Source organism: Ovis canadensis, chromosome 1, assembly GCF_042477335.2.
Source record: "Ovis canadensis isolate MfBH-ARS-UI-01 breed Bighorn chromosome 1, ARS-UI_OviCan_v2, whole genome shotgun sequence".
Classification (NCBI taxonomy): Eukaryota; Metazoa; Chordata; class Mammalia; order Artiodactyla; family Bovidae; genus Ovis; species Ovis canadensis.
Window position 1 is genome coordinate 249,281,349 of NC_091245.1, and position 24,247 is coordinate 249,305,595.

General features: G+C 41.1%; 1 protein-coding gene across 1 annotated transcript in view; it reads left to right on the plus strand.

The window, feature by feature from the left end:
- The window catches only part of PCOLCE2 (procollagen C-endopeptidase enhancer 2), an 84,708-nt gene that overhangs the window by 44,420 nt on the left and 16,041 nt on the right, over positions 1 to 24,247 (plus strand). Inside the window, exons 3-5 of the mRNA XM_069563310.1 lie at positions 9,732 to 9,987; positions 15,993 to 16,117; positions 19,418 to 19,554. Coding sequence (XP_069419411.1) covers positions 9,732 to 9,987; positions 15,993 to 16,117; positions 19,418 to 19,554 — 518 coding nt within the window. The remainder of the gene's footprint in view (positions 1 to 9,731; positions 9,988 to 15,992; positions 16,118 to 19,417; positions 19,555 to 24,247) is intronic.

Here is a 24,247-nt window from a genome sequence, read left to right on the forward strand (position 1 = left end):
TCAACACGGGTACCTGACTTCCCTCACTACATCCCACTGATCAGGACCCAGGCATCTGGCCTTACCTAACCGCAGTGCAGGCTGGGACATGTCAGCTTCCTGTGGGGCTGGGGAGAGGACTTGAGATCGTAAGCACCTCCTCAGCCTCTGCCTGTATCAGGCCATGGGAAACATAGCCGGGAAGGAGTCAGGAGACCTGGCCTCTGCTGCTGACTTGCTGGGTGCCTCTAAGTCATCACAACCACTCCAGGCAGTTTCTTCCTTTTCAGAAGTGCGCCACTGCCACTTGCCTTGTACCTGTTTGTTGTCGATTTTTAGTCACCAAGTTGTGTCCAACTCTGTGCCACCCCGTGGACTGTAGCCCGCCAGACTCCTCTGTCCATGGGATTTCCCAGGCAAGAAGACTGGAGTGAGTTGCCATTTCCTCTTCCAGGGCATCTTCCTGACCCAGGATTGAACTCACGTCTCCTGCGTCAGTAGATTCTTTACCACTGAGCCACCAAGGAAGCCCATTAGTTAATGTACATTGTTACATAAACTTAATGTGCTAGTTATAGGAGCTGTGGTCTGCTTTGTTTTTAAAAAATTAAGATTAGGAGTGTTTGCGGACTTCCCTGGTAGCCCTGTGACTAAGACTCCACGCTTCCGATACAGGAGGCCTGGCTTTGATCCCTGGTCAGGGAACTAGATCGCACGTGTCCCAACTATGACCCAGCACAGCAAAATAAATAAATAAAATTTCTTTAAAAAAAGATTATAAGGATCTCAGTCATTTATTCAATAGTTACTTTTTGAACTCCTGTAATAGCCAGGTATTGGACTAGCTGTGGACAAGCTCTGGTCTCTTGATTGTACATTCTGGTGGAGAGACAGTTGAAAATCTATAAAGAAATAGCATGGTTATGTGGATGACATGATCTAAAGCAACTGAAGGGCTCAGGAGAGGCCCCTCTGGAAAGATGACACTTGAGCTGAGTGTTAAATGATAGGGTAGGTAGAGGCAGATGTGTGAATATCAGGGAGGAGAGTGTGCTGAGCAGAGGGGCCTGACTGTGCAAAGGCCTTGAGGTGGCAAACCAGCTTGGGGGGTTCCTTGAACAGCCAGATTGTTGCATGACAGAGAAAGATGAGGCCGGAGAGTCAGGGATATTATACGAGGCCTTTCCCTCTCTGTGCCTCAGTTTCCTTACCTGTAAACTATAAAATGGGGCTAACATCACCTTCATAGGTTTGCTGTTATTAAATGGAATAATATGAGTAAAGTGCTTAGAAAAATATCTGGCACCTAATACACACTACCCAGGTGTGTGACTGTAGGTACAGTGAGGATTCTATTCCTACCTCAATGGGAAAGCTTTTGGACAGTTTTCAAAAAAGGCGTATCATTCCATTTCGACTGATTCTCATGGCCTGGGCTTGAGGTAGTTGGGGGTTTCCACCCTCCTTTTAAACATGCAGGTAAATAGAGTTGTTTTTTTTCAATCCCCAGCCAAAAAAATTTCTTTTCTAAACATCACATGTTGTTTCCATGAATCAAAATGTGTGTTCTGGTTTCCAAATGCTTATACAGTTCAATCTTTCAAAAGAGTATTTACATAGACACAGAATATACATGAATAAGATCTTGAAGCTTTGGATTTATCCCCTTCTTGAGGCATCGCCAAATATTTGTACATAATTTGTATGTACATTGCCCTGGATTACATTTGGGGATATAAATGAGTTGACAACAGAGCTGCTATGCCTCTTGAACTTTCCATAAATAAACTGTGGTCAGTGTTTTAGAACACGCTTTCCCCAAGGTCTGTTTGTGGAACAGGAGAATCTTAGATTAAAACAAGGGCTTTTCTCTTTTTTAAAATTAGAGTGTGATTGCTTTACAATGTTTAGTTAGTTTCTGCTGTACAACGAAGTGAATCAGCTATATGTATACATATATCCCCTCCCACTTCAGCCTCCCTCCCACCCCACCATCCCACCCTTCTAGGTCATCACAGAACACTGAGCTAAGCAACCTATGCAAACCTTAATTCAAAAAGACACATGTACCCCAGTGTTCTCACAGTTCATTCGGTTCATTCAGTTACTAAGTTGTATCTGACTCTGCAACCCCATGGAGTATAGCCTGCCAGCACATGGAGCCGGGACGTGTGCGTGTGCTAGTCACTCAGTGACTAGAGTCCACCCACTGGAGTGGGTTGCCAGTTCCTGCCCCAGGAGCTTGGACAGAGAGGCAACCTAATGTCCATTGACAGATGAATGGATAAAGATATATAGTACATATGTGCGTACATCCTCAGTCGTGTCTGACTCTTTGTCACCCTGTGGACTGTAGCCCACCAGGCTCCTCTGTCCTTGGAATTCCCATACTGGAGTGGGTTGCCAGGGGTTCTTCCTGACCCAGGGATCAAACCCATGTCTCCTGCAGCTCCTGCATCAGCAGGCAGATTCTTTACCACTGAGCCACCTGGGAAGCTTGGTATTAGTCATAAAAAGGAATGAAAAACAAGGGCTTTTTAAAATCTCAGGCTTTAGAAACAGATTTTTTTTTGCTTAAATTAGTAAACGGTGTTTTGGGGAAAGAAAAGCTGTAGATACAAAGGAGCGTTCCCATTTCTGCAGAAATCTACTCCTCCACACAAAAGAAGCTGACTTCTATTTGCACTTGCTTATAGTTTCCTGAAAATACAAACAACCAGCCTAGAATGCAATTCCCAGTTCATTTTTTGGCAGCAGCCCTGGCATTGGCATTGAGCGACTTGGCACTCTTGCCTGTGACCGTGAGGACATCCCAGGCGCTGTGGGGTGAGCTGAGGTCATTATTGCAGCGCCAGGCTTTGGCCGATGAAGGATTCAGCTGCTGATAGGGAAAAACACAAATACAGATTTATTTTTCTACAGGCAGATAATTTATCCCCCGGTCAATTTGATCTCACAAATCAGTGGCCTTGTCTAATATGTTACCCCAAGAAAGTGTCTTAATTGAGTTTCTGCATTGTGTTAGCATTTACAGGAGATTTGAAAGATAGTTTCCCCAAGGATATGTCTTCTTCTTCTTTTTTTTTTTTTTAAAGAATGACCTAGAAAAGAGAGAGGCCTTCTAGATTTTTGCTGCTGGATGGGGTATGAGATGTTAAAACTCAAAGAGGCAGAGCCACCCAGGAGGTACCTTGTCCAGGATTTGTGCAAAGAACTTAATGTCCATTTAGCTCTTGATGGATTCATTCATTAAGTAAATCTTTATGATACAGCTGCTTGGGGCCATGGATTGTCCAGAAGCTGGGAATGCAACAGTGAACAAGGCATGGGGATCCTTACCTTCTAGAACTCCATCTTTCAGGGAAAACAGACAGGGGCCAAGTAAGTGAGTTGAGCCTTCCAGGGCTCGGAGACCTGTGGGCAGAGCCCATCTTGAGAGGAGGACATGGGAGGGGTCTGGATGCACCTCCAGGAAGAGGTGACCTTGAAACTGAGACCCTGAGCCTGAGTAAGAGAAGGGCAGAAGTGGAAAAGTGCTCTAGGCAGAAGAAATAGCTTACCAAGTCCCTGTTGTTTTAATTTCTCCTGCTTCTCTTCTTCCTCACCGTTGAGAAAATTCAAGGACTCCCAGGTTGGAAAGTGATATGTACAGCATTATCCCAGTTTCATTCATTTTTAAAACAGACATAAAAACACAATTATGGATTTTGCATGGATACATAACAGGTATATTAACTTAGCTTTTTGAATAGCATGGAAGGAAACTCACTAAATTTGTGAGTGTTTGCTTCTGAGAAAGGCAGAGGAATAAGGCTGTACATGAGGACAAAGAAAGCTATTTCATCTGAAATTATTTATTTACTTTATTGGAAGAGACTTTAAAGAATGTTAACAATAATCAATTCTGGCTTGTTGGTATCCAAGTGTATATTACTTTATGTATGTTTCAATATTTTTTTATACTCCTTACAAAGAAAAACCAAGGGTACAGACTATAGATTCTTGAAGTGGAAGGTCATCTTCAGAGAAGATGCTTTCCAAAATCCTTTCGAATGATAATCCAGGAACTCTTAGCAGAGTTCATATCACAGGGCATCAATCTTGGTTCCTCATATAAAGATGAACAGTGTTGTGCTATAGTGAGGGGTTCACTGCAGCGTGCATCTCACTTGCAACAGAATTTCTCTTGGCCTTCAGTGCAAGATGGCATTTATCTAGTTCCAGGAGACCCACAGTGAATACCAGTCTCCCCTGAAATCTTCCCTCCAAAGAATTTTTGTTAGGGTTGTTGGATTTTGTGTTCAGAGTTACACAATGTAGCCCATTTTCTATTACCAATATATTTGTGTCTCATTCTCAGAGAAGCTTCAACTTTTCATTGCATCCAGACCAAGTAAAGAACATTGGAGAAGAAATGATTTATCCCATAGGGAATGAATTTCCAAAGCTTGGGTTCCGTTTCAACAGCCTCACTGCAGTCACGGTATTTTCTCAGTGACAGAGAACTGAGAAATCACCAGTGAAACAAGACTATCGTGTCCTGGGTCCCTCCATGTTGCAGTCACTGGAAGACTTCAGGACAGCCTTCCTCGTTTCTTATAAACTTTAGGCCCTGGCTTATGGTCACTGTTTTCAGCACCAGACTTGTCATTATTGACAGTCATTTCAACATCTGTGTAGATGATCCCTTTGGGTCTTTTAGCTTCCCTCCTCCATCGCTTCTTAGTCACCCACATCCATTGTCATTATCCTTGCCTCCACCACAATCGACAGACTTTATTTTCTTGGGCTCCAAAATTACTGCAGATGGTGACTGCAGCTATGATATTAAAAGACGCTTGTTCCTAGGAAGAAAAGGTGTGACTGACTTAGACAGCATATTAAAAAGCAGAGACATTACTTTGGCAACAAAGATCTGGCAAGTCAAAGCTATGGTTTTCCCAGTAGTCATGTATGGATGTGAGAGTTGGACCATAAAGAAGGCTGAGCACCAAAGAATTGATGCTTTTGAACTGTGGTGTTGGAGAAGACTCTTGAGAGTCTCTTGAACAGCAAGGTAATCAAACCAGTCAGTCCTAAAGGAAATCAGTCCTGAATATTCATTGGAAGGACTGACGCTGAAGCTGAAGTTCCAATACTTTGGCCAACTGATACAAAGAGCCAACTCATTAGAAAGACCCTGATGCTGGGAAAGATTGAAGGCAGGGGGAGAAGGGGACGACAGAGGGTGAGATGGCTGGATGGCATCACTGACTCCATGGACATGAGTCTGAGCAAGCTCTTGGAGATGGTGAAGGACAGGGAAGCCTGGCGTGCTGCAGTCCATGGGGTCGCCAAGAGTTTGACATGACTGAGCCACTGAACAGAGTCACAACAAGAACAACTGTCCTCACCCCACTGAGTCCTGACTTGTGTCCTTATAACCCAGCGTGGATTCCGTAGCCCACCACTGTGGTCATTCCCCCGCCTATGTCCTCTCTCCCTTCATCGTCCTAACTTGGCAAATATCCCTCCACCTCCCCAACCTCCACCCACAACACTGCTTTACTTCAACTCTGCCCACTCTGGACCTCCACCTAGGGAGCTGAACATGGCTGGGGAGAAAGAGACTCCCCAGCGGACTCACTTGTTTCCTTTTAAACGAGATATAGTTTATGTACAAGATTATGTAAGTTATTCGGATGCAACATAGTGATGCACAACTTTTAAAGGCTACACTCCACTTATAGTTATTAACATTATAAATTATTGACTATATCCCCTGTGTCGTACACTATATCCTTGTAGCTTATTTTGTGAAAGTGAAAGTCACTTAGTCGTGTCCAACTCTTTGCGACCCCAAGGACTATGATGTTCATGGAATTCCCCAGGACAGAATAGTGGAGTGGGTAGCCTTTCCCTCCTCCAGGGGATCTTCCCAATCCAGGAATCTAACCCAGGTCTTGTTGATTTTGTACATAATAGTTTTTACTTTCCTCCTCTGCTCCCTTTCCTCCCTGCCCTCTCCCTACTGACTCGTTCTCTGTATCTGTTAACCTGCTTCTTTTTGATATTCACTAGTTTGTTGTACTTTACAGATTCCACACTTAAGTGATATCATACAGTATTTGTCTTTCTCTGTCTAAATTTTTTCACTTAGCCTAATACTCTCCAACAAAGGTCCGTCTAGTCAAGGCTATGGTTTTTCCAGTGGTCATGTATGGATATGAGAGTTGGACTGTGAAGAAAGCTGGGCGCCGAAGAATTGATGCTTTTGAACTGTGGTGTTGGAGAAGACTCTTGAGAGCCCCTTAGACTGCAAGGAGATCCAACCAGTCCATTCTGAAGATCAGCCCTGGGATTTCTTTGGAAGGAATGATGCTAAAGCTGAAACTCCAGTTCTCTGGCCACCTCATGCAAAGAGTTGACTCATTGGAAAAGACTCTCATGCTGGGAGGGGTTGGGGGCAGGAGGAGAAGGGGATGACAGAGGATGAGATGGCTGGACAGCATCACCGACTTGATGGACATGAGTTTGAGTGAACTCCAGGAGTTGGTGATGGACAGGGAGGGCTGGCGAGCTGAGATTCATGGGGTTGCAAAGAGTTGGACACGACTGAGCGACTGAACTGACCTGAATACTCTCCAAGTCCATCCTGTGCTGTGCTTAGTCGCTCAGTCATGTCTGACTCTTTGTGACCCCATGGACTGTAGCCTGCCAGGCCTCTGTCCATGGGGATTCTCCAGGCAAGAATAGTGGAGTGGGTTGCCGTGCCCTCCTCCAGGGGATCTTCCCCACGCAGGGATTGAACCAAGGTCTCCTACATTGCAGGAGGATTCTTTACTGTCTGAGCCACCAGGGAATCCCAGAGTCCAAGTCCATCCATGTTGTTGCAAATGGCAAAATTGCATTCTCTTATGAGTAATATTTCATTGTATATATGTGCCACATCTTTATCCATTCATCTGTTGATGAACACGTAGGCTGCTTCAGTATCTTAACTTTTGTAAATAATGGTGTTATGAACACTGGGGTGCAGGTGTCTTTGAATTACTGGTTTTGTTTTTCTCAAATATGTACCCAGGAGTGGAACTGCTGGATCATACGGTAGAGAGGACTCACTTTTAATTCATTTATTTCCAGTGGACCCTCAGCACTCATGACAGCCCTGTTACACTTCCCTAATCTGTTACACACCTATTCATCTGTTCTCAAACTCCCAGTATCTCCTCCCATATCCACTCTTTTGCTGCTCATGACCTCATACTCTATTTCACTGAGAAAAGCAAAGTGATCAGAAGAAAAGTTTCACATGCCACCACAACCTCGTGTACCAACCTCCCTGCATCTGCCTGCCTTCCTCTCACTGGGCAGACCATCCGTGCTCCACGGTATCTTAGATCAGCTCTCCCCGGCCTGCTAATGGCATTGCTCAATCAACTCTCCCTCTCTTTTACTTCATCAGTTTTGCCCTCTCTACGGGATTATTCCCACTGGCAAGCAAGCATGCCTTAATTCAGCCCATTTAATATCCTGTCTTGACCGCACATCCCCTTCTAGTTACAGCCTTTTTACTCTGTTCATCTTTCCAGCTAAACTCCTTGAAAGACTTGTCTGTATTCATTTGCACCAATTTCTCTCACTCCATTTTCTCTTGATCCTTCTCTTCTCAGGCTTCATCCCTACTGCTTCAGCAAAACAGTCATGTCAGAGTCACCAGTGACCTCCGGTTGCTAAACCTAGTGGTCTTATCTCAGTCATCATCTTACTGACTAAACAGCAGCGCCTGATTCAGCCAATCAGCCTTTCCTGCTTGACGCACTCTCTTCGTCTGGCTTCTGGGCACCACATCCTCCTTCTGGTTGCCTCCTACTTACTGACTCAGTCCCTTTGGTGGTTTGGCTTCATCTTGGAGACACGATGACATTGGAATGCCCCAGGACTCCATCCTTAGACCTCTTTCCTTTTTAATCTACACTCACTCTGTGGGTGGATGAGTATCATAGCTTTGAATTGCCCTCCATAGGGTTTATACATTTACGCAAATAGTCATTATTCACTCAAGGACAATCCAAATTAATTTAGTTCCAAATGTTTTTCTTAACTGGGAATTTTTCAGTGATTCATGGAGAGCTTGCCTATAGTCAAGGTAGCAGATGTGGCATCACATTGTAATAATTTTCTGATCATGGGATAAAGAGAGACTGTATGCAACAAAACAAAACAAAACCAAGGACATTCTGCAACAAATATCTCAGTGAGAATGTTTAAAAATTAAATTGTGTTTTCTGCTGTCAGCTTCTTAGACTGTGGCTTTAGAGCTTCTGATGTTCATACTTAAGATAAGCCTCCAGCAATTAGAATGCAACGATGGTAAAGCTAAAATATCCCCCTTCTTGTGATTACTGGGTTATAGTTTCTCCATTGGGTGTTATGTGTTTGATTAAAAAAGGCAAGTGGCACTGACACACTTCTTATTATAGGAAAAAAAAATTCATGTCACTTACCAGTATGAGGAGCTTAGCAACATGGGGAAGCCACATTTATGTGATGGCGTCCTTTGATCCTTAAGTCTGAGATGGTTAATTAAGATGAAGCGAACAGTGTTGCTTGTGTATCTTTGCTGTTTTTAAATCACTGATCTTTGTCATCTGTAGGTTTTTACAGAATGAAATTCTTATGCTATCGAGTGTGAAACAAATCTTATCAAGACTTTATGACTAAACAGCTTGTATGAAGAAATTAAAAGATAGTGTGAAATAAATGGGGCTTTTGTAAGAATCCTGCCAAATACTTTTGTAGCCATTTTTCTCTACTTAGTCAGGGAACAAGGAGGGAGGAGGAAATTATGGTGAAAAAGTCTTATGAGAAAGTGGAGAAGGTGAAAACGCATCTTTTTCATCAGTGTATTATGTTTCAAGGCTGCCTAGTATATCGTTTTCACCTGGAAAACAAAAACTTAGTGACTTTGAGAAGAGCTGATTCAACAATTAATCAATATAATCAGTGTAGATAATTGATCTGGCCTCTTGAGGACCCAAAGTTAATTATCTATAAATTACCTACACAGTTGCCAAATCACCCTTTGAGTTTGACTTTCACAGAAACATTCTATGTCTTGAGATTGTCCTATTGTATTATTTGTAAGAATTGACATTTCAAATGTATCTCTGCTGAGCACTATGTCTGAGTGCCATTGTGCTTTAGAATGTGCAGATGTGAGATGTGTGCTAAGATCCAGTTGGGCCTGGTATTCTTTGTAAGCTATGATTTATAAATTAATAAGACTGATCCTGGAACTTCCCTCGTGGTGTTGGGCTAAGACTCTGTGCTACCAATGCAGGGGGCCCAGGTTTGATCCCTGGGCAGGCAACTAGATCGCACATGCCTCAACTAAGAGTTCGCATGCTGCAACTAAAAAAAATCCCCAAAACGCATGCTGCTACTAAGACCTAGTGCAGCCAAACAAGTTAATAATTAATTTTCAAAAGTAAGACTGATCCAATAGTTTGCAACTTTGAGACAGACTCCCTAAGAATAAGCTCATGTACCCTAGATAATTGTGGAATTTGTGAAAAGATAATAAATGCTCATCTTTTACTGGGAACGCATTATGGTAGAATGCCTTTTGTGGCCTCATTCAGAGTTGAAGGGAAAAAGCATGATCTGGGGTATTAAACTTTTCTCTGCTCATTTCAGTAACTGGCTTAGACATGAAGGCTTCAGACGCCACTTCCATGACACAGTTTTCTCCTTGGCCGTTTTCTTGGCAGGTTCCGGAGGGAAAAGTGGTAGTTCTCAATTTCCGATTCATAGACCTGGAGAGTGACAACCTGTGTCGTTATGACTTTGTGGATGTGTACAATGGCCACGCCAACGGCCAGCGCATCGGGCGCTTCTGCGGCACGTTCCGGCCTGGAGCCCTCGTGTCCAGCAGCAACAAGATGATGGTGCAGATGATTTCCGACGCCAACACAGCTGGGAATGGTTTCATGGCCATGTTCTCTGCTGCGGAACCAAATGAAAGAGGTATTGTTCCCACATTACAGCAATAATAAGGGCCCATAGTTACTGAATGCCTCCTTTATGTCAGGCACTGTTCTAGGCACTTAATCCAAAGTTTAAGAGCAATTCTTCTCAAACAGAGAGCTAATAAATACCACCAAATCATCAAAGTGTTAGTTACTCAGTCATATTCGACTCTTTGCGACCCCGTGGACTATAGCCCACCATGCTTCTCTGTCCATGGAATTCCCCAGGCAAGAATACTGAAGTGGGTTGCCATTCCCTTCTCCAAAGGGTCTTCCCTACCCAGGGATTGAACCTGGTCTCTGGCATTGCAGGCAGATTTTTTACCTCTGAGCCCACCAAACCATCAAGAGACCATTAAAAAAAATCAGTCTTGCCAATGGGCAGGGATGGACTGGGCGTTTGGGGTTAGCAGATGCAGACTGTTACATATAGAATGGTTAAACAACAAGTCCCACTGTATGGCACAGGGAATTATATTCATGTATTCTGAGATAAACCATATACAAAAATCAGTATTTGTTTAAAGCCCATATATATTCTTATAAAATTCAAATGTAGAAATTCATGGAGTAAAAAATGTGAAACCTTGCATATATATAGAGACTTTTCGCCCCATGGTAATCCCCTCTTAGAAACAGCCATGCATGGCTGGTGGGTCCCATACGTGGTTTGTGCACTTACTTATTAGTTTGTACTTTTGCAATAACTTTTAAAATGTATAAGTGGGATCATGCTTTCATATTGTTTCACAGCTTTTTCTTTTTGCTTCGCCCTACAAGTTGGAGTAGTTTCACATCAGTACATGTGATCTCCCAAGGGTAGAAACCTCCGTCCTTGGAAGACAGCTGCAATGGCCAAGATCTGCAGCCTTTTGCCTAAAGGCACTGCCTAATCTTTTCTTGCCTTGGACTGTAGCTCAGCCTTGAGATATTAGAGTACAGAATCTGGGGCTGACAGAGCAGCCAGAACACTTGGGAGGAAATCCTGGCTGGGAGCTTCTGAAGAACTGAGGCACAAAATATACATATAAAATCCACCCAAATCTTTGGCTAACAGCTAAACTCTGCATATATGGGGGAGAGCCCAGGTGGCCTGGCACAAAAGCATCATCTGGAATATGAAGAAACCGATCCAAGATACAGCTGCTGCCCATTAGCAGGGTGACAGACTTCGAGCTTGGATCTAGCCAAGTTGAATGCCTCCCAGAACAAAAATCACTTTTCATTGGAACACAGTAGAATCTAGAGACTTTATAGTGTATCATAATGTATACACATATACATAATGTATGCATATATACATATACACATGTATATACTTTATATTGTATTCATAATGTCCAGTATCTAGTCATATGATGAAACCAGGAAAGTGTGTCTCTATACAACAGAAAAAGGAGTCAATAAAAATTGACCCCCAGGGCTTCCCTGGTGGCTCAGTGATAAAGAATCAGCTTGCCAACGCAAGAGATACAGGTTTAATCCCTGATCTGGGGAGATCCCACATGCTATAAAGCAGCTAAGCCTATGCACCACAACTGTTGAGCCTGTGCTCTAGAGCCCAGGAGTTACAGTTACCGAGCCCACGTGCCGTAACTACTGAAGCCCATGCACCCTACAGCCTGTGCTCAGCAACGAGAGAAGTTACCACGGTGAGAAGCCGGCACACCGCAACTAGAGAGTAGCCCCCGCTCACCACAACCCTGCTCACCACAACAAGAGCAAAGCCAGTGCAGCGACAAAGGCCAGCACGGCCAAAGATAAGTAAATAAACTGACCTGCAGCTAGCCCAGGGGTTACCATTAGCAGACAAGCATTTTAAAGCGGCTATTATACATTTGTTTAAAGACTTAAAGGAAAATATATGTGTAAAAAAACAAACTGAGAGTCTCAGAAAAGAATACAATGGTAATGCTAGAGCTGAAAGATAGAGACTATGGAATTCTGAAATTTATCTGAGGGACTTACAAGTAGATTGGAGATGGTAGAAGAAAAATGCAGTGGTTTTGATTAGAACTGATTCAATCTGAAGACCCAGTAGGAAAAAGAGGAAAAAATGACAGCCTTGGAGACTAGTGAGACAATCTCAGGTGGTCTAACATATATGTAACTTGTGTCCCAGAGGAAAAAGAGAGTGACAAAAGTGCAGAAAAAAGGAATCTCAAGAAATAATGGCTTGGAGCCACCCAAATTTAGTGAAGAAGATCAATTTACAGAGCTAGGAAGGTCAACAAACCCCAAATGAGATGTGTAGAAAATGAAGCCATACCTGGACACATCATGATTAAAGAAATCAGAAGATAAAGAGAAAATCTTAAAATCAATCAGATAAAACCCAAATTACATATAGAAAAACAATGGTATGAAGGATGGCTTTCTTTTAATCAGAAACAGTGGAGGCCAGAAGGCAGTGGAACAGCATCAACCCAGAATTCTATAACCAGACTTTAAAAATGAAAGTGAAATAAAGACATTTTCAGATAAACAACCATGTCACAAGAAATATTGAAGGAAGTTTCTTAAATTGAAGGGAAGTGGCCCCTCAGGGTAACCAAAAGGTAATAGAAGGATTGAAGGCCACTGGAAATGGTAAATATAGCAGACTATGTGTTATTTTATTTTTTTCTCTTCATTTCTTTACCATCTGTCTGTTCAAAACAAAACAAAAAGCCTACGTGCGTATTGTGGCAAGTATAATATATGATATAATACATATAACAACAATGGGACAAAGGATGGAGAAGCAAGTGGAAATATACAACACATGAAGAAACATTCTGTTAACCCTAAAAGGCTGTGATAAGTTAGAGACGCATATTGCAGTCCCTAGAGAATCCATTAAAAATGCCTTTTTTGTGTTAACCAAAAGCCAAAAGATTAAAATAAATACCAGAATTATTTAACTGCCACAAAGAGGGCAGGAAAGGAAGAAGAGATGGAACAAGAGAAAGGTGTGACAAATAGAACAAAATAGTAATTGGCACACTCAATCCAAGCATATCAATAAATACATTAAATATAGAGGATTAAGTACTCCAATTAGAAGACAGTAAGTATTAGAATGGGTTAAAAAGCAAAGCCCAACCATATTGTCTACAAAAAAGCACTTGAAATATGAAGACAAAACAGGCTAAACATAAAAGGATGGAAAAATATGTACCATGCAAACTTCATTAAAGTGAAAACTAATGCTTATAAAAAGATAATTTTATATAGATAGCCTAAAGAATAGGAAAAACATTTGCAAAAATACCTCATAACAGACTTGTATTCAGAATATATGAAGAACTTATATAACTCAACAGTAAAAAGATAAAGATCCCAATAAATATAAAAATGGGCAAACAGTTGAACTTTTACTTTCCAGAAGAAGATACACAAATGATTCATAAGTGCATGAAAAATTGTTCAGTGTCATTAGTTAACAGGGAAATGCAAATTAAAAACACAATGAGATACCGTTACATACCCACCAGGTTGGGTTAAAAAAAAACAAACTGACAACACTTAATGGTGGCAAAGATGTGATGCAGCCAAAGTTCTCATCCCTTGAGAGGCATAAAATAGTAAAACCACTTGGGGAAATATTTTGGTAGTTTCTTAAGAAGTTAAACATCTACATCTACTCTTGGCCCAGCAATTGCATTCCTGGGTATTTATATAAGAGAAATGAAAATACAAGTCCACCAAGAGATTTGTACAAAAATGTTCATAACATCTTCATTCACAGTAGCCCAGACTGGAAGCAACCCAAATGGATATCAACGGGAGAATGGGTGAACAAATTGTTGTTTCCACACCCCAGACTACTACTCAGCAATGTCAAGGAACAAGCTACCGATACACACAGCAATGCATCTCAGACATTGTGCCAGGCAAGAGAAGTCAAACACAGAAAAGGAACACCATATGATTCCATTTATATGAAGCTCTAGAATAAAACTAATCTACAGTGGAATCTTTCAGAAAAGTGATGTGGAGATCCAGCAAATTGACTAGTGAAGGATACAGAAATTTTGGATACATACATCGTAGGAGTGTGGCTCACACAGGTGTAACCATTTTTCAATTTTTTACAGCTAAGACTTGTGCATTTCAAAGTATCGAATTTACCTCCCTCAAACCTATAAAGTAATAATAATAATCATAGTGCAAGTGGTGGGCATTGGCTAGCTATATTGATAGAATAGTAGAATGATGGGATTTCCCTGGTGGTCCAGTGGTTAAGACTCCACACACTCCCAGTGCAGGGGCCTGGATTCAATCCCTGGCTGGGGAAGCAAGGGTCCCCATGCCACACAGCATGGCCAAAAAGGATAAATAAAAATAAAAGGACATTTAAAAAAAGAATAGTAGAATGATGATACTTGTTGAAACTGGACGAATACATAGAGATTCATTATATTGTCTGTTTGCTTTGCATATGCTTGGAGTTTTCCATAAACAAAAAGTTGTAGAAGTTATTCCAACCTCAATTTTTATAATACATTGTCTTCAATTTAAAGAATCTTTTTAAGAATGATTAGCTTCTGTGTCAAATATTTTGTTAAAGTATATGAATTAGTTTCAGTTTTTCTTTGTTGGTTAAATCCAAGTAAAATTAAATTAAAACTTGTTTTGAAATATCTTTCTAAAATTATTTCAATTAACCCTTTGGTTCATATGCATAGAGATATCTGAAATGCGTTTGTCACATACTTATTGTGGCTAGTTTTAAGTGGTGGGATTTGAGGGAATCTTACCCCAAATTCAATACCTCCCCACCCCCCACAGGGAATAAGCAGCTTTGCTAAGAGTCTAGATGTGTCCAGGAAACCCAGTTCAGTCCCAGGGAAGTGAGGCTAATATTTGCACAGGCCAGGAAGCTAGCATTGCAGAATATTCTCTTGAAAACCAAGTTTGAAACCAAACCTTCATCCTTAGTACCCTCACTATCAGAACTACTGCTGAGTCCGGCTCTGGTGAAACTTCCGGAACCTCCTAGTGAAATAATGAGATTTGTGCCTAAAGGGAGACCCTTCAGCACGGCTGAGTCTGGGCTCTACGTTAGGTTAGGCTCTGGGGTGGGAGAGACAGAGGAATGGGTGGGGGGTGGTCTCATCCCCCAACACAAGGCCATCTCAGTGTGCAGGCGAGGGAGGAACCGAGGGTTGGGGACAGAGGGCAGCAGAGGGACGCAGGGTGAAGCAGCACAGCCCCTGTCGAACCATGCAGGCCTGTGCTATGTGGTGTGAGGGCGCCGCCAACTGCCCCTTCTGAGGCTCCTGGGGGCTAGCCATCCTGGTTCTGTTCTGACGTCATTCAGAGCAGAAGTGCGCATGCCCGGCACCAAGTACAGCGGCATGGTTAGCTGTGAGGCGCGGAGCCACCCCAACGCGACACCTGTGCCTGTTAATCCGGCAGACTTTTCTGAAGCAGTCACTTTTCTCAGACCAGGAGAGAGCTTGCCCGATATCAGGCCCATCTAGAAATCAATCCTACCTTTAATGCTCTTCTGTATCGCTGACAGTGTTATAAACATATATTGTTTTGACAAAATTATTCCTGAAAATTGTGAAAGATTTATAAACAGTTTACTCGTAATAAGAGTTGTCTATAATAACTCATTCAGACTTTGTCCATGGACCTGAATTTTAGCCTTATTAATAAATACCTCTGCCTTGAGTTCTTAAATGTATAGATTTGGTTGAGCCTTCATGGTGTTTGAATGAGTAACAGCCCAAATGTTTTGTCTCATCCAAAAAATGGGGAAAAGAAAAGAGTCTAAGCCCTCATTTCTCTCCTTCACTGTCTTATGCTGGTGTGATCTGTCAGGTAACCTCGAGATCATTCTGTGTGTGCGTATGTGTGTGTGTGTTTAAAGGAGACTGTACAACCATTTTTAAGGGAAGAACTAAGAGCATCTGCTACTGCCTTTGTTATACTATCAATATTCCGAGTTCCTATTTCCATATGGTTGCATTGCCATACACGTGGACTTTTTTTCATTTTTAATAACTTCAGGTGATCAGTATTGTGGAGGCCTCCTTGAAAGACCTTCCGGCTCTTTCAAAACCCCCAACTGGCCAGACCGTGATTACCCGGCAGGAGTCGCTTGTGTGTGGCACATCGTAGCCCCGAAGAATCAGGTGAGGTTCCCTGAAAACATGAAGAAAGTATGCATGTGTGAATTGCCCAGTGTGGACTGTTAAAGATAACAGGCGAGGAAGGCCCTGCTGGACACAGCATTTCTTCACGCAGAGACCCAGGTTAAAGCTGCCTTTGTGCTCTTTGACTTGCAAAGTCATGGATTTAACTTCCCATTAGAGAATTACAATTTTCAACAGGTTTAAAATACAAACAGCCTGCAAATCCCACATGAGGTTGTTTAAACACTGTGGAAGGTGTTATAAGCACGGGTTTATGAGCAGCAGTGACCAACTGCAGGAGGACAGCAAAGCCCCAAGTTTATGTACACCTCAGGTTACCATCTGCTCACAGAGCATCATGTCCTGGTAACAGCCCTCCAAATCGCCAAATCCAGAACAGCCAGAATGCTTCACTTCAGCCAAGCCAGTGCAAGCACATCACATCATCTTTTCTAAGAACAAGGTCTCTGACATGAAAACTGCTGTGCTCCATGGTGCTTTTTCTTTTTCTTCTTTTGGTTGTTGTTTAAAATTTGTGCAGGTTCCCCACAAAACTATTCATTGCTCTAAAACAATCAACAGAGATCTAGTTTTCCAGTGTTTACTAGTTTGTGGTTATATAAATTTTTACTCTTTCTGGGGACCACTTTCAGATATTAATTTCAGGACAGAACTTAGCATGAGAATAAACCAACTCTTTGCTATAGAATTTTGAAAATAACTTTTAAAAATTATTATTATGGGAAATATTATAGACTTTAATCCAAACACGGTATGGTGAATATTACGATATTGTTAAAAAAATTTTTTCTAACTTGATCTTTTGTTTACACAAATACTATTTGCCATATATTCATTTCCTTAGTGGAAATTATTCAGGCAAATATACTATGCAAGTCAGTAATTTGAGTGCACACACACACACACATACTTTGATCATGATCCTAAAACTCAGTTTTATGTTTAAATGAAAAATTTACTCATTTATTTGATAATAAAGGATTCTGTAAATCTATTGAACATTTTATAGTTTAATATAACATTTAAAAATTAAATTTATCCAACATTTAAGCTATTATGTAATTCTTGAGATTGTATTGATCATTTTTCCTCTTTGTGTCATTTGTAAATATGTTAGATTAAGTGACTTTCATTTAATTATACTTGCAGATTACAATTTAGCATCTTTTCCCCAAGTTTTTCTCTTTATTTAAATTACGTTTAGATTTAATTTATTTAATTTTTGGCTTTAGCCAATTGAGTCTCTAGTCATAGTTGTAGTGTCTGAAATCAGTGGAAACTGTCCAAATGAGAAAAATAATATGAGAAAATTAAGTCAAGTAATTTCTATGTAAATTTTTGGGCATTTTCTTCTATTAAAAGACATCTTTTAAAAAAATCATAGCTTTCCACTTTATCCTCCTTATTTTTATTTTCTCTCCCAAAATTTGTAACCAATTTCTAAGTAGAAAAAGTTCAGCCAATTTTTTAGTAACCTGGAATGCATTTTATTTCTGACCAATGAAAAGTTACAGGGCCCAAAGGGGAAATATTTTAATGTAACTTAAAGCAGTGTTGAGTATGAATAAGCTATTATTCACCCTTTCCCAGTGCTTTTGAAAAGTGGATAAATGTGTGGATATGCAGCAATCATGTTCAAAACCAAACTTCACTTTTATGTCTCTTTGTGATGTCACTGGTGTTACAACTTCACCCACATTACTGTCCAAGTCTTCGCTAGCTAACGGCTAATAGCATCGTGACTGTCCTAACATGAGTTAACACCTATTATCTTCCGTAAGCATTAGGGAGGGTTGCCTGCCCACCCTGGAAGAATAGGGACCAGTCTCTGGGTGCCATGGGTATTTATGAACCCAGTGAGACTTCCTTTGATTCATACGGTAGAGGTACTCTCGAAAGATCTGCTTTTATAAGGGGAATGATTGCTTTTAAATCAAAACTTCCTATTGACTTGAGTATTTTAGGACACTATTGTTGGTACCAGTGCCAAAAAAAAGTAAAAAACTTCAGAAATCTAACACTGACTTTGTGCATTCATGCTTCTATGCAGCCTCTTCAAAAATCAACCAGATCACCAAGCACACTGTGCTTGGCAGATACAGTCTTAAAAACATACTTCCAGAAGACATCAGAGTCAGTTCCCACCTCCCTGAACCTCTGGTCCTGAAGAATTTGAGTTCTTTGCATGTGATGGGAATATTAGTCTCCTTCCCTTGAGGTAGAACTGCTGTGTCCACCCATCTCAGACAACCAAACACGAACACAAGCACCACATCCCAACATACACTACTTCGGGGGACATTGTAGGTAATACTTTTTATTTCTATTAGTTTTCCTCTAGAGAAGAATGAAGCTGGTATATAGCCCCAATTTCCACTCCAATACAAACCCAATTTAAGTCTTAATACAGATTGCTAGGATTATGTAGTGTTTCTGTACTTTCTTAGCTGTAAGTGAACAGAGTTCCCATGTTTAAGATCCTAAATCGGTAACCTTAAAAATGCATTCTAATATACAGTTGTTGTTTAATCACTGAGTCGTGTCTGGCTCTTTGCGACCCTGTGGTCTATAGCCCACCAGGCTCTTCTGTCCATGGGATTCTGTAAGTGCAGACAGATACTGTTTTACTCCACTTATACGAGGCACCTAGAATAATCAAATTATAGAGTCAGAAAGTATATTGGTAGATGCCAGGGGCTAGCGGTGGGGGAGGAAGAATGGGGACTTGGAGTTTAATGGGGACAGAGTTTCAATTTAGGAAGGTGAAATATTCAGGAGATGGATGACGGTGAGAGTTGAACAACAACGTGAATGTAAGTGCCACTATATGTCCATGGAATTCTCCAGGCCAGAATATTGGAGTGGGTAGCCTTTCCCTTCTCCAGCAGATCGTCCCGAACCAGGAATCAAACCAGGGTCTCCTGCATTGCAGGTGGGTTCTTTACCAACTGAGCTATCAGGGAAGCGTGATTAAAATTGTACATTTTATATTATGGGACTTTTACCACAATTTAAAAAAACAGTAAAAAAAGATCCTAACTAGGGTTGATCTGGGCTTAAAGTGATCTTTTGAAATAATTAAAAATGAAAGCAAGAGAATATGTTGTTAACTAAAGAAGAAGTTTGAAAACGATAAGAAAAAATTTAAACAAGGTAAATACATTTTTTTTTAGGAAGGAAAAACACAGTACCCTTACAAACCTGAGGAGAGGAAGAATTCTGTTTGAGGTTATTCTGCACTACCCCTTTGACCCTTCTAATGTTGTGCTTTCACTAAAGCTTATAGAATTAAAGTTTGAGAAATTTGATGTTGAGCGTGATAACTACTGCCGGTACGATTACGTGGCTGTGTTTAACGGTGGGGAGATCAACGACGCTGAAAGAATTGGAAAGTATTGTGGCGACAGCCCCCCTGCGTAAGTAGCACCTGTTTTATTTTAGGGGCTCTAAACTTGTTTCTTATAAAATTGCCTGATTATTTTTTAATATATTTGTTAAGCATGTCTTTCTGTATTCGGCTACGTCAGGTCTTTGTTGCAGCACGCGGGATCTTTGTTCTGTTGTACACACGGACTCTCTAGTTGTGGCAAGTGCGCTTCAGTAGTTGTGGCACACAGACTCAGTAGTTGGGGCGTATGGGGTTAGTTGCTCTGCCGCTTGTGGGATCTTAGTTTCCCAACCAGAGATTGAACCCAAGTCCCCTGCATTGCAAGGGGGAGTCTTAACCATGGGACCACCAGGGACGTCCCCTAAAATTGCCCAATTATATTGTATTTTCTGGAAGATGTTGTGTTGTTTTGTTCACAGATTCTTGGGTTCCTTCCCAGTGGAGTCCCATACAGCAACAACACAAAGAATAGCCAACCCAGAGAGCAAGGCAGCGTTAACAAGAGAGAGGCTGCCATCTATGGGGTCGCATAGAGTCAGACATGACTGAAGCGACTTAGCAGCAGCAGCAGCAGCAGAGAGGCCTGGGCAGCTGAATAGATACACAGAAGCAGAGTTGGTGATGCCCCAGGCGCAGATGCTGAGCCAGAGACCTGGAAACCTCACTGCCCTGCGAGGGGAGCTCCAGTGTCATAGCAGAATGAGGAAAATTCCAAGGAAAAATTTGGGGGCTGTTTATTGAGAATCCAGGTGAGGAAACCTGGAAGCTTAGGCTAGCTGGATGCAGATGATTTTACCTGATCAGAGGCCTGTCCTGGACCTTTGGGAGCTTTATGCTTCCTCACATGGTTGCCCAAATTCTCGTTGAATAAGCCCTAGTAGCTCAGACTGTAAAAAATTCACATGCAATCCAGGAGACCTGGGTTCGATCCCTGGGTTGGGAAGATCCCCTGGAGGAGGGCATGGCAACCAACTCCAGTATTCTTACCTGGAGAATCCCATGGACAGAGGGGCCTGGTGGGCTGTAGTCCATGGGGTCACAAGAGTTGGACATGACTTAGCGACTAAACTACATATCACACCTTCGCATACAATACTGGTAAAGGTATCAGTTTAAATGACTACTGCTTGCCTGCAAATCACCATTGTGCTAATTTAAATAGTCTTTCTAAACAAAAAAGTCTTTCTTAAAAAAAAGTCTTTCTTACCCTGTTCTTCAACCTAATGAGAGTATCTGCATCACTTGATCTTAGTGAATTTCTGTGATTTCCCATAGGCACATTAGAATTAAAGCACAGCATTTTCTTTCTTTTTTTTAAATTTATTTTTATTTCTTTGGCTGTGCCGGGTTTCAGTTGTGGCATTCGAACTCCTAGTTGCAGCCTGTGGAATCTAGTTCTCTGGCCATGGATCAAACCCTCCCCCTCTCCCTCGACCCCCCAGGCATCGGGAACATGGTGTCTTAGCCAGTGGACCACTAGGAAAGTCCCAAGTTACTTTCCAGTTTAGATTCATTTATATTTATTAAGTTTGATAATATTAAGAATTTGAATATGCACAAGTTAGTAGTAATTTAAGCGTGTATGTAATCAGTCGCTCAGTCATGTCTGACTCTTTGTGGCCCCATGGACTGTAGCGCCCCCCCCAGGCTCCTCTGTCCATGGGATTTTCTAGGGAAGAATACTGGAGTGGGTTGCCATTACTTTCAGAATTACTATACACAGATTTGGCTTTGGAGATGGCTATGTGACACCAATGTGGTTGAATTAATTTTCTTTACCCCCACCCCAAGGGAGATAATAAGGAAAATTGGCTGGTTTTGGCCTTGGCTTCTGGTGAAAGAAAGGAAAAATAGTCTCTGATGGGAATTCTTAACCAAAAACCAGTCCACATGTGGATTTGAGGTTATAATTTACACTACCTGACTATTCCCCAAAAAATGCAGTCAGAAACTTAAAGAATTTCCAAGTTGTGAGTGCCCACATGGTATGACAGAGGAAAACACAAATCCTCGCTGAAAGAATGCATCTTAACATAGGCTTTAAGAATTCCTATAAATAAAGTTTCAAGAAATACAAGTACTAATCAAAAAAATCATGAAACATGAAGAAAAAGCCAACATAAACCATCAGCAGCAGAAACAAGCTATAATCAGACCTACAGAGGCCTGATTATAGTAATCAGTAAAAATATAGTAAAATTAAAACATACATATTTTAATTTTATATTAAATATAAATTAAATATATTAATTAAATATTAACTACATAATTACTATATATAGTAAAATATAGTAAAATTATGAGATACAGAATGTAAAATAAGCATGTGCAAAGAAATTCATGTAAAATATATTACTTAGAGCCTTTAAGGTACAGACTGTTGAAAATGAGTAAGAACCAAGAGACTTTTAGAAATGATCAAATAGATTTAACAAAGAGTCTAACAGAATTTCCAGAACTGAGATATATAATAATTTAAACAAGAACATTAATACATATGTTAAATAGTTGATATGACATAGTTCAAGAAAGGATTTAAGATGAGAAATAGGCACGAAGTGATTACCTGGAACATGGCTCAAAGAGACAGATGGAAAATATGAAAAAGAGGTTAAGATTTATAGAAGCTAAAGTGAAGGAACCTAATATACATTAACCAAGGTTCCATAAGAAAAAATACAGAATGTAGGAAATTTAATGTTTGAAGAAATACTAGCTGAGCAATTTCCAAAATGGAGGAGAGATATCAATGATCAAATATGAGAAGTCAATAAAGCCTAAGCAATATATATTTTAATAGATCCATGCCTGCATGTATTATAGTAAAACCACAAAAAAGCAAAGAAGGATGTTAAAAACATCCAGGAAGAAAAGACAGATTATCACAAAGAGCCTAACAACTGACTTCTCTGTAGCAACAATGAAAGTTAGATCTTAGAAAAATATTTTCAAAATGCTAACACAAAATAACTGTCACTCTAGAATTAGTTCAGTTCAGTCGCTCAGTCATGTCTGACTCTTTGCGACCCCATGAATCGCAGCACGCCAGGCCTCCCTGTCCATCACCATCTCCCGAAGCTCACTCAGACTCACGTCCATTGAGTTCGTGATGCCATCCAGCCATCTCATCCTCGGTCGTCCCTTTCTCCTCCTGCTCCCAATCCCTCCCAGCAGCAGAGTCTTTTCCAATGAGTCAGCTCTTCGCATGAGGTGGCCAAAGTACTGGAGTTTTTCAGCTTCAGCATCATTCCTTCCAAAGAAATCCCAGAGCTAATCTCCTTCAGAATGGACTAGTTGGATCTCCTTGCAGTCCAAGGGACTCTCAAGAGTCTTCTCCAACACCACAGTTCAAAAGCATCAATTCTTCGGCACTCAGCCTTCTTCACAGTCCAACTCTCACATTCATACATGACCACAGGAAAAACCATAGCCTTGCCTAGACGGACCTTAGTCGGCAAAGTAATGTCTCTGCTTTTGAATAGACTATCTAAGTTGGTCATAACTTTTCTTCCAAGGAGTAAGCGTCTTTTAATTTCATGGCTGCAGTCACCAACTGCAGTGATTTTGGAGCCCCCAAAAATAAAGTCTGACACTCTAGAATTAATTACCCAGAAAACCTTCTCTTTTGTGAATGTGGGTGAAATACAGACATTTTTAGTTGAATAAGAGCTGAGACAGTTTACTACCAACAAATCCAAACTGAAGAAACTGCATTATAACTTTAAATCAGGCAGGAAGGTAATGACCACAGAATAAAAAGACTGAAATGCAGGAACCAGCACTGAGCAAAGATATTGGATATAGAGTTGAAGGATTCTCAGGTCTCTGTATTGTTTGAGAATCGGGTGAAGATATTGTGAAACTTTATAATATGCCGAAGTAAGTATGGATGGTAAATTGAGGTAACCTCTTTAAAAAAAGTAGAAATGAAGGTTGTAAACCAACAGGCTTGGTCTAATGGATAAATAGAGAACACTTCAGGACTTCGCTGGTGGTCCAGTCGTTAAGACTCCACGGTCCCAGTGCAGGCACCACAGCAGTTTGATCCCTGATCAGGGAACAGTTCTGAAGGAGAAGACCTGGCAGGAAGATTTAACCTACCACGATGGAACAAGGTCAGAAAGCTGTTGTAATTAAGCCAGTGTGGTTTTAACAGAGAGGTAGAAAAATTGACTAATGAAAACACCAGAGAAGCCAGAAACACACCCACGTGTCTCTGCAGAGTGGGCACATTCGAGTCCCACAGGTCAGCAGCCAGAGGTTGGTCCTGTTGAGAATGGAGGCAGGGACCATTTTTGCTTCCATGGGGACATGAATTGTGTTCATATCTATGTCACACAAAAGCCAATTACAGGTGGGTTACAGGTGGAACTTAAATGAGAAGTTTAAATGAGAATTTCTGCTCATCAAAACACACCTTAAAGGGAGAGAAAGAGAAGGCACAAAACCGAAACAGATGTTTGTAAAATATTCGATATACTTGACAAAGACCTAGGTCTAGGTTCCAGAACATATCAAGAAATTCTTAAAAGTGAATAAGGAAAAAGGAACAACTCATTAAGAAAAATGGGCAAAGGACATGAAAAGGCATTCCCAGAAGAAGAAAGCTGCACAGTGAATACATCTTTGAGAAGAATGTAAATTGGTACAGTCACTTTGGAAATCAGTTTGGCAAGATCTACTAAAACTGAGCACGAGCTTGTATCCTTTAACCTGGTGTA